Raw genomic sequence first — 11,580 nt, 5'->3', positions numbered from 1 at the left:
AGCATGGCCTCACATCATCACCGCTAACCCACATGAGCCATGATACATGCTCATTTCATTACAGCCTGGAATGGAAAGTATTAGTCACCAAGGTCCAAAGAGATGGTTTGGGACGCTCACATCCATCTAAGGTCTTTTTTTTCAGATTATATCTGTCCAATTGGATCATCTGATAATACTTTGGGAATTATGGATCGGTGGGACATTGAGTTATGTTAATGGAGGGGTGAAAGCTCTTGGGAAAACGTCTTCCTCGCTTCTGCCAGATTTCACGTTCATTTAACATGGTCTACTTGGTTAGCTATGCTGCGATATCAGAATCTCACGAAAACACGTTTGGGCCACATTTAACCACAAAAAGAAACATTTTGTGCAAAGAAAAAATATTTTTAGCTGCATTGAGATTTTTTTTTTATTGCATTGTGACATTTTAATAAAAGCACAAATATTTTCTGTAATAAAATACTGTAATTCAGTATTTTTTTTTAATTAGCATAAAAGTAGTAAAACAAATACTGCCATGATGTAAAAATATATATTGTATAAGAATATATATAAACAAGAATAAAAACAGGAGGAAAAGGGTTTAATTGTAAAAAAAAAAAATGCCACAATGCAAAAAATATTAATGATTCTAAAGCAAGCATCAACAAAATTTAATTTATTTTTGATTTTGGGGTAAAATATGACCTGGAACACATTTTTTGTGAGATTTCCCTACCACAATGTTCAAACAAAAACAAGTGAAACTCCATTTCTATAGAAAAGACAGAAATATTTTACTTTGTTCATACCGTTCTCTCGGCAGAGTGCGTCACACAATACAGCACATTTTCAAAACAAACTATTTCCATTTTGTAGGTTCTGGTGTTCAGCAATACATAATAATTAGCAGTTAAGGACAACTTGTAAGGTGCCTAACACACAAAACGATCAGGAATGTTAACGGTCACTCTACAAATGCAAGTCTCAATCATTTCTATTCATACAGTTAATATTATTATTATTATATAAAACAAATCTACACAAAATATAGAGCCAAATATTTACAGAAAGCAGGACTATTTACAAAAGACAACTTTCAGTGATGCATCTATAGGAGTATATATATATATATGTTAAAATGACAGTCTTTGTTCAGAAGTTAGTGACATCATGCTGATGGCATCACAATCCCGCCATCTGCGAGAGCTGCACTTTAAATTGTTGTGCCAAGTGCGAGAGGTCCGTCACGCGATCTACCATTTCCTGTACAGCGGCCGTGTTGGGATAGTGAAGGGCTGCTATTTTGGTGGCGCCCACGACTGTCTTTAGCATCTCGCACAGCATGTTGCTTAAGTTCATGACGCGATTCGCCACTTCAACCGCTGAGGCTTGTCTCGATAGCGTGTCCCCGATAAACACAAGTTTGTGGGCACTCAGAATGACAAACTTGCCATGCGCAACGAAGATTCGTGGAGGTTGCCCGGCCTTTACGCAGCCAAAAAATGCGTCTACCGCATTCAACAGTGTCACAAAGTGCTGTTCGCATTGTTCTGCATAAAAACCCAACAGTTGGCGATCACGCAAACACATCGGCGCTCCGCCTCCCATGGAGAAATTAGAGGAGGAGTCTGAGGAGGAGGGGGAGGAGCCTGTTGAATGTTGGTGGGAGATCCATTTGGTGATGTCATTCTCTACAGGTTTGATCACTTCCTGTTCGAGCTGTTTGAACTGGTTCAGCTGTTAAGTGGGAGAAAGAAATTCGGAGTTAGAACTATTTAAAAATGATCATTATCATAAAAATGCAGAAAAATAGTGCATATATTTTCCGGTGGACCTTTTTAAATAATGAAATGAAAATAAATATATAAATATATATATATATATACACACACACACACACACACAGTGCACATACATATATAATGTAAACGAAAGCTTTTATTTTGGATGTGATTAATCGTGATTAATTAAATTGAACTATCACTACTAATAATATATATATATATATATATATATATATATATATATATATAAACAAAATACTAGAGCTATATTGAAGATATCTCATGTAGTTCGTGTCCATCTAACTAATCTTTGGGGGGGGGGGGGGGGGGGGAAAGAACCTTAAAATATTTAAAATAATTTGTTTGCCTGATTTTGACACACAGTTTTAAAACAAGAAGAATGTGTAAATATGTTATAGTTTATATATTGTTTGTGCTAGAAGAGAGTTGAGATCTGCACCTGTGAGGCTGTTATAGTATATATGGTGAACATATGGACGCCCTAACATCTCATATGATGCAGTTATTAACTGACTTGGTCAACAAAAGCCTTTCACTTGTGATGAGTCATTTATTCCTGATATGTGAAGAAAACAAATGGTTTCACTACCCTGTTCTTTCACCTAATGTGTTCACAACTGAAGTCATATTCTTCTATTCTTATATCCATTCTGAGGTTGATAAAGCATCTGTCACTCTGTATTTCTGTATTAATTATAAGCTACTTCCCTGTTCATTGATGACTGATGCACAAGCTGATGACGTTTATGTGCATGTGCCATTTACCTGTTCTTGTTCGAGTTGGACTTTGCTTTGTTTGGTGATGTTCTCCTTCTCTAAAAGTTCCTTCTGTTGACGTTCAAATTCATCTTTTCCCTGCAAAAATAACAAAAGGTCAGTCAGCAAGTCGAAACAATTAGTTTCAAAGCAGAAACTAGCTTCTCAATGCCCCAGTGAGCAGCCAAAGGCCACTGTGGTATTAAACTAATCCCTTTTTAATTCAAATTAGAAAGTCTGTCTTTATTTGTCTAGTGAGCTGAATTTGAATAAGCAATCTTCTCTTTTTGTTTTCTTCAAAACCCTGTTCTGGCAGCATCTAAACTATCATCTTTTAGCCCTTTGCATGAGATTGAAGTACATGCTTAGATTTTTATCCCAACAGCATGTCACTTTCTACATTCTGAAATGTAAGGGATCTCATTCCTAATCTCTGCATCCAGATGACAGACTGAAGCGGATGGACTGTTTTTCAGTTGCAGTTTTGTGCTGCAGGCCTTATTTTGTAGCATTCATTTTTGTTTTTACATTAATTTTATTTTTGTTTCATGTGTCGTCTGCTATGCAAACATCGTAAAAGTCCAGTCACAAAAACATGAACAATAGCAAAACTGAATATTGACTTGGCAAACAACGCTAATATCACATTAAACAGTTGAGAAATGCAATAGTTCTCCATGAATTTACTCTTAAAATAAAATGTAAAATAAAATTTCGTTAAAATTGTTTAATTAAAATGAATTAAAGTTAGTACTGAAAGTCTATGACCCGGTTTCACAGACAGGGCTTAGCCTAAGCCAGGTTTAGGCCATAGTTCAATTAGGACATTTAAGTACTTTTTAAAAACATGCCTTAGAAAAAAACATTACTGGTGTGCATCTTGAGACAAAACAAAGGCACTGATGTATTATAAGATCAGTCAGTGCAAGTTTCTTTCATTTGAAACGGCTTAGACTTACATTTTAGTCTAGGACTAGGCTTAAGCCTTGTCTGTGAAACCGGGGGAATGAGTTATAAATGAGGGTGAATAAATAATTCAAATTTTGAAGTAAAAGTTTTTCTATAATAAAAATGTTAATGTTTTATGTTAATGAGTTTTTTTAGTGCCAACTCCCAAAAAATAAGCATACATTCCTGTTAAATCCCTGTTAATTTCTCTTCAAAGACAATCTGCTTTGATGGATGGATGGATGGATAGATAGATAGGTAGATATGATTCTCACCTGTAGGTGGACGTAGTCATAGTCTTCCATCCAGCTTTTAACACACTTCTCGCTGTTCATGTTTGCTTTGTCATGAGATACGGGGAAAGGTTTGGTCTGGGCTCTGTAGCTGTCATCCTCCTTTGGGGTGCAATTAAAAGGGTGAACGATGCCCTCTTTTGGTGCTCTTCGGAAAAGTAGCTCCGCGGTGCCCCCTATTGTTGAAGCCAGCTGCTTGGCATCGTCAGGCACCGTCCGCGATACCATTACAAAACGTTCCAGTTCGTCACTCTTGTTCTGATGCTTGGCACCCGTTACTAGGATATTAAGCGCCCAGCAATTGTTTTCTAAAGTTTGGTGTGTTTGTTGAAGAATCTGATGGGAATCTTCTAGACGTTGCAATTGGCGTCGCAACTTGGCATGCAATCCTGGATCGGACAATGTGGTGGCGTTCACAGCCGCTCCACGGCCAAATACGAGAAAATCTGTGAGCGCACACTTGACGCGCTCCAATAAAACGCGGACCTCATTGGTGTGACGCTCCATGAAGCTGTACGTTCGCCAGTGAGGCGATGCCGCAAGAGTTTGCAGTGCACAAACCGAAGACTCCAGACCTTGCTGGAGACGACTCAACCTCTGGACCGCAGAGTCTAGATCCAACGCTAGCCGACCCTCGGCGGGCGATCCGGCAGAAGAAGAGGAAGTCGACATACTACTGCGAGTGCTTCCTGTGCTGGAAAACGACAAGCGGTTGACGCATTCGGTCACGTCACCGAGTAACCGAGAATCTCCTGGTGGAATATCGTAAACTGATTTATTTCTGTCTCTTTCAGAAGAAGCGTGTCGATTCTGCGGCACTCCACGTGGAATATCGTACAAGTCCTGAGATCCACCTGTTGCCAGTTGGCTGGCGGGAACGTCGTAGATGCCAGCGCTGTCGTTCATGCCCTTTCGGGACATCGGCTCAGAGCTGGATGGGAAGTCGTAGTTGGAGCATGGGGAAGCTTTGGAGAGTGACGGTGGTGGAACGTCATATATACCTTCTTGCTTGTGCTTCGAAGGCTGTGGAACGTCGTAATTCCCTTCGTCTTGTGCAATGTTATTCTTACAAGGTGGCGTGGAGTATACCTGCAGAAAAGAGAGTTTGGTTAAACATGAAGTACATGTGCTTATAAGAACTAGTGTTGCCAAAAATATCAATTGTATATCAATTTTGAATATTTGAAATGGATTAAGCACTCATTTTCTGCAGTATTGATACACCTATACTGGCAACAAATTTTTGGTTTCTTGCCACTGTCGCCTTTGTCTTGCTCAGTGGGGGTCCATTTTACTATGACATTGCTCGGTTTTATTACACCATCTCATCTAGAAGACAATTAATATTCGGAAAATGTTTTGATCGACTTCACTGACACTACTGGATGAGAACAAAAGCTTGAACCTAATTGTGTTGGATAATTACACTGTCTTCTGTAGAGCTGCCTTTGGAATCGTTTCATAATTGATTCATTTTGCAGCATTGACACTTATTGAACTTAATTGAAACAACAGTGACTTGAACTAAACAGCATACTTGGCTTTTGTAAAGGTCATTGCACACGGAGTCTAAAATTTTAGCATGTTAAGAAATAAATACGACCTCACGTTGTGTCAATCCCGTTTACACTCTGCCTCCAAAACTTTCGTCCGTCATCAAAAAATTCGGATCAGGTTCCATTTTATGCGTTTTTGCATCTGTAGCATGCATTTTGATAGGAAAGTATGAGGAATATGAAAAAAATGAAAAACGCATGCAAAAATTTCAGATGTGTGTGCAATGGCCTTAAAGCTGTTTTACAGATGAATCAACTTGTTTCATAATTGATAAACTTTACAACATTGTTAAATAAAAATTTAATCAACACTGAACTAAACTGAGCTGAATAATGACACTATTGCCTTTTATGCTGCTTTACAGCTAAATTTGAATCATTTCACAAATGATGCATTTTGCCACAATTACGTTGTTATAATCATTATTAACATTTTTATTTCAATGGTCAGTAGTAAATTAATTTAGATACTGTTTATTTTATGCCTTTAATATTGTGTAACTTTTCCCTGTGTTATTGAAAATAAAAAGTGAAAGTGACGTGACGTGGCCAAGTATGGTAACCCATACTCGGAATTTGTGCTCTGTATTTAACCCATCCTAAGTGCACACACACAGCAGTGAACACACGCCCAGAGCAGTGGGCAGCCATTTATGCTGCGGCGCCCGGGGAACAGTTGGGGGTTCAGTGCCTTGCTCAAGGGTACCTCAGTCGTGGTATTGAAAGTGGAAGAGAGCGCTGTATATTCACTGCCCCCACCTTTGGGTTATGAGTCCGACTCTAACCATTAAGTCACCATTAGGCCATGAAATAGTATCGCATAATAATATTTTTCAAGTATTGCATCAAAAGTGGAAATCTCAATATCTTGACAACACTAATAAGCACCAAGTTTGAGTCACTGACAGTCTAATAAGTCCAGTTCTGCATTTCATGGAAGATCTAAATAGCATGGAAAATCCTGCCATCCAGCTAAAGGATAAAACCTGGCATTGACACTGACCTGACAGCGTAATGGGAGTACATGGGGCGTGCCAACAGGTCAATAAATAAACGCAGCAGCCTGTAAGTGATTTCTGTCAAGTGTAGAATCTATCTTTCAAAGTGAGTCCGGGTTTCCTCAAACCCTAATTAAATACGACTCTAATAATAGGCTTCCACATACATCCAGTTTATTTCAAACAAACTCGAGGCGCTGCGCCACATTACGCCAGGAGCAGCGGTGAAACATAAGCGGGGCTTCAGCACAATTATTTCTGTATTGACCTCCTTGCAGAGTTAAGAGCACTACTCTGAGTTTGACTCCAACATTACTGGCAAGCTAGGCTTTAATTTGCTAACCAGGGGAAAGTAATAAAAATCAGAGTATTCATTTCTTTGTAAAATTTCTGGGAAATAATAGCGTTTGGTTACAAGACAAAGAACAAGGGCTGCATCAGGGTTATTATACTTAACTAAAACGAAAGCAATACATTTTTTTTGTAACTTGATAAACATTTAATTAAACATAAAATATACATATACATACTTTTTCAGCTAGTTGCAAAGGCAGTATTTCTCATTTTTATTTAGTTTAACTATATTAGCTAAGACTAAACTGTACTAATAGTACTGAAATAATTAAAACTGAACTAAAAACTAAAAATTAAACTATATAGAAAAATAAATATATATACTATATAGAAAACAAAATTAAAGCTAACTTAAAATAAAAAACAATAATAGTATCTAAGTGATACTAAAATAAATACTGGGTAGCTTATAAATATATTTTCATTATTCTTTTTGGCACATTTGACTGTTTGCATCAATAATTTTGAAGCAAACTCGAATTTATCGACCACCAGATTTTGTAGCACAAACAATGTGGGATAAATTATGCTAACATTTTAAATAAATCCTAATTTGCATGTGCTAATTTATCATGACATCATAATGAATATTAATTAATAAATGAATATAAGGATTATCATACCCCTTGTGACGTTGGCGGTATGTCATACAGTCCTTTTGATCGCAGGTCCTGGGAAGGGGGGGTGTCGTAGAGGCCCTGGGCTCTGGGGATACCGTTCTGTCCAGTTTGTTTGCTCGCCGGAATATCGTACACCTGTGTGGGTGTTTAAAATATAAATACATGTATGCAGACATCTACATGAGTACGTGCTATTGACAGTGACACTCACCCCCTGTTGACGAATTGGTGGAACATCATAGAGGTCATGAGATGAATCTGACGCAGGACCGTAAGCGTATGTTTGCCCTACCCGGATCGGGGTCACCACCTGAAACAAGAATACATATGTTAAAGTTGGAGCCAAAAAATTAAAGGGTTTTCTTAAAGTAACGTGACATATGGCCAAGTATGGCGACCCATACTCTGAATTCGTGCTCTGCATTTATCCCATCTAAAGTGCACACACACAGCAGTGAACACACACACACCGTGAACACAAGGGTGGAGAGAGCGCTGTACATTCACTCCCCCCACCTAATCCCTGCTGGCCCGAGACTCGAAACTGCAACCTTTGGATTACAAGTCCGAATCTCTACCATTAGGCCACAACTTCACAAAAAAAAAAGGGAAGTGGTGTGTGGCCAAGTATGGTGACCCATACTCAGAATTTGTGCTCTGCATTTAACCCATCCAAGTGTACACACAGTAGTGAACATACATCCGGAGCAGTGGACAGCCATTGCTGCGGTGCCCAGGGAGCAGTTGGGGGTTCGGTGCCTTGCTCAAGGGTCTCACCTCAGTCGTGGTATTGAGGGTGGAGTGAGGTTCGAACCCGCAACCTTCAGGTTACAAGTTCAGGATATATATACAGTATATATATATATATAATCTTTAGTGCATAGTAATAATAATAATAAATGATTAGTGATGAGAAAAATCACTTTATATATATATTTATAATTAATATTTCTAATATAGTGAATAATTATGCCTCATTTAAGCTAACATTTTAATCACAAAACACTGTTGTTGTTCAGCCACAACATATTGCAGAAACATGCAAAATGGCTGTGGTGAAAATATGGTGCATTGTGTACGAGACTAGATTAATGCAACTGCAAACAGAGACGCTAATGGGGTGATCTGGGGTGCATGCCTCATCCATTCCAAACAATATTTGTGTCATCTTGTACGCTTTTAATCTATCAGTTCTCTCTATATTCATCCAGTTTTCTTTCCATCTTTTATGCTCCACATCCGTCTTCTGCTTCAGACAGACAAAAGCATCATTGGAATGTACTTGGTCTCCATTTGTTCTTCTCCAAAATCCGCCCTACTCCTCGTCCCAAACGCTAATACACCACACACCACTGTCACCACACGAGAACACTCACGGGTCACTGACAGGTCTCGTAAATGGGAACCATACTGCTTCCTGCCTGAGAGACTCTAGATCTGTTCCAAAACCTAGTGGGCTGCCTTGCTGTCTACCACCTACATAGACAGCTGCCTTCCAACTGAACTGAAACCTCAAGTGATTGATTTGGAACACTCTACTAGGCAGGAACTAAAAGAAACAGTGATTCTCATCTCTAAGCACAAAAATGTCTAATATAAAATCTGTGTGTGATTATTTCATAGCATTATGATTGTATTATTTTGTATATAAATAATAACAAAACATTTAAATATATTTATCTAAAACAAATTTTGTTTAGAGTAATTATAAATAATATATAAATGTATAAAACCTATGTAGTCAACTCACTAAGGTTTGGAACAAAGCCTCTTTGTAGAAATTTGAAGAATTTTCTCTATTCTAGTTCTCTCTCTATCACTCGCTCTCTCTCGCTCCGCAATAATTGTGGCATGTAGGAGGTATGAACCGCGGTATCTTCATAAGTGAGGTTGAGAACTCCTAAGCCCACTATCTATTTATCCAAACTGTGTTAAACTGGAAAAATGTCTTTCTTCAATGACTCGCACTCATATAAAGCACCCCCTCCAGACACATAGAGTTCCAGAGATGGGAACATCCAGATGGTTTTCATAAGCGGGACCGTCACACTCTTATTTTTACTCTGTGAGTTTAGGTGCACATCAATGACATTCCTGTTCATAAATCAGCATTTTGGAACTCCAGGTTCAGCATAGTTCACAAATTACCCAGATCTCCCAGCTTGTTCCCATCAGTCATAAATTCCCAGAAATCCTGGGAAAATGAAGTGGGAATAAATGGAGAATGGGACACGTCAGTGGTCTGATCAATCTCACACTTGCATGTTGAGGATATTCACCCTTACCTAATTACAGTATCAGGAATAATAATAATTATTACTACTATTATTAAATCTATATTATAATCTTGATATAAATTATATTAAATTTTATAGTATACTATATATATATATAAGATATTATTATTATTAAATATGTAATATATTATAATCTTAATATATTTTGATATATATCAGTCTGGTTTCACATATATTGTAGATTTTATTATATAATATAATATTATAATTTATTTAATGTATTATATTACATTAATATTATATGCTCTATTAAAATAAAATAAAAAATATGATAAGATATAAATCTATCCTATATTACCCAAATCACTTCTTTGCCACCTGGAGCATCTAATCGGAAATGAGTAAATGTGTGGCAGTGTTAGGTGTGAATTGTGACCTCTAGGCAAACATTTTTTCCGGCTCGGGTGACTCCTTCCCTGGATTCTGTTACACCCTGGCTGGGTGTGTGTGACTAAGACCGGATCACATTTGAACCTGAGACCGACCTAATTGCTGCGGGAGCCTCTTTTTTTGTCCTTGGAGTATAACAGCGCTGAAAAAGCAGCATGACATAAGCGTGTTTTCTCACCAGCCTCAGTTTTCGGTATGCAGCATTTAGGCGAAAGCTGTTTGAGTAAACAATGACTTCACTGAGCAGCTCTGAGTCACATTTGACAAGTAAATAGAGCTGGAAAATCAATTGGTTGATCATCTGGATAAAAATAATAAAAAACAAATCTCTAGAATCATCTGTAATCTTCCATCTTGATCTGCTGTGTCTCTCTCTCTCTCCAGTCCCTTTACATCTGTTCTGTTCCTGTGACAGAAAAAGCTCCGTCCTATTAATAAGTCGAACTCATCAACGAAGGCAATTAAATGTCAAATCCTCAGGGATCTCCCACATGATGGCCATAAAACTGAAAAGCACAAAGACTTCCTGCTAATTTAGGAGTATTAACGTAATGCAAGGAGCCATAATTAATTTTACATCACACGGAAGCATTCAAACACACCCCGTGATTTATAGATGCGCATTGAGACGACGGGGTTGGGGTGATTATTTAAATGAGATGCATCAATTATGCAATGACCCTGATTTCAACAGTTTGTGTTTGATTAATAACAAGTGGGCGGCAGCAAAAAAAATATTTTTGACTTGAAATAAGGAAGACGAGGAGGTAAACTGAAATAAATTGTGCTGAAAGAGTCCAGTGGGCACGGGGAAATAAGTTACCTCTCCACTGAGCATTTCCTGTTATCTCTGCAGGAGGGAAAACACAGCCATGTGTCTCACACTAAAGGGGTCAAGACATTTCTTCTGGGTCAGATCACAGGGGCTTATGACACAACCAAACTAAAAACAGGCGAAACAACTTCACACCTAATCTATATTTAAAATTACTTAATTTTTTTATTTAAAATAATTTAATGTGTTTGTACAAATGTATAAAAATAAATTACACAAGTTAAAAATGAAATGCATATTTAATTTAAAAATAACATGAATATTTAATATTAATATATACAAAATTATATAATATGCATATTTAAATATTCAATTTATTCATTTTAGTTTATTTAAACTAAATATATTTGTATAAACACAATTAAATATATATATACATACACATATATATATATACACAGTATATTTACTGTGAATATTTACATTTAAATACAAATAAATATAAAATTTATTAAATAAAATATAAGTTTATATCTGTGTGTGCATATGTAAAATTACATTATTATTACATAAAAATATATTATATTGCATTATATTAGCCTGTTTTATATTATATTTGAACCAATACAATTAAGTTTTAAATATATATTAGTCATCTTTTTAATAAATATAAATATTGATAAAAAAGTATTTATATTTTGTATTAAATATTATAAAATTATAAATGTATTAATATTATTAAATAGATCATGCGTAATAGAAATGAAGATGTCAAATCTAGTTGCTACTAGCAAGTGTGAGTC

The 11,580-nt window shown here is 36.8% G+C and overlaps 1 protein-coding gene across 2 annotated transcripts in view; it reads right to left on the bottom strand.

Moving 5' to 3' along the window:
* Positions 1–392: 392 nt before the first annotated feature.
* LOC306885526 (enhancer of filamentation 1-like) overlaps positions 393–11,580 on the bottom strand; it is a 30,885-nt gene continuing 19,697 nt past the window's right edge. The window contains exons 3-7 of one of the 2 annotated variants that reach the window (XM_079442105.1): positions 7,527–7,625; positions 7,319–7,450; positions 3,770–4,876; positions 2,556–2,645; positions 393–1,722 (exon numbers count right to left, since the gene is read on the bottom strand). In XM_079442105.1, coding sequence (XP_079298231.1) covers positions 1,168–1,722; positions 2,556–2,645; positions 3,770–4,876; positions 7,319–7,450; positions 7,527–7,625 — 1,983 coding nt within the window. In that variant the 3' untranslated portion in view covers positions 393–1,167. The remainder of the gene's footprint in view (positions 1,723–2,555; positions 2,646–3,769; positions 4,877–7,318; positions 7,451–7,526; positions 7,626–11,580) is intronic. The other variant, XM_079442104.1, reaches the window with a different exon arrangement.

This window comes from Barbus barbus (genome assembly GCF_936440315.1).
Source record: "Barbus barbus genome assembly, chromosome: 19".
Taxonomy (NCBI): Eukaryota; Metazoa; Chordata; class Actinopteri; order Cypriniformes; family Cyprinidae; genus Barbus; species Barbus barbus.
This window is presented reverse-complemented; position numbering and strand designations above follow the sequence as displayed.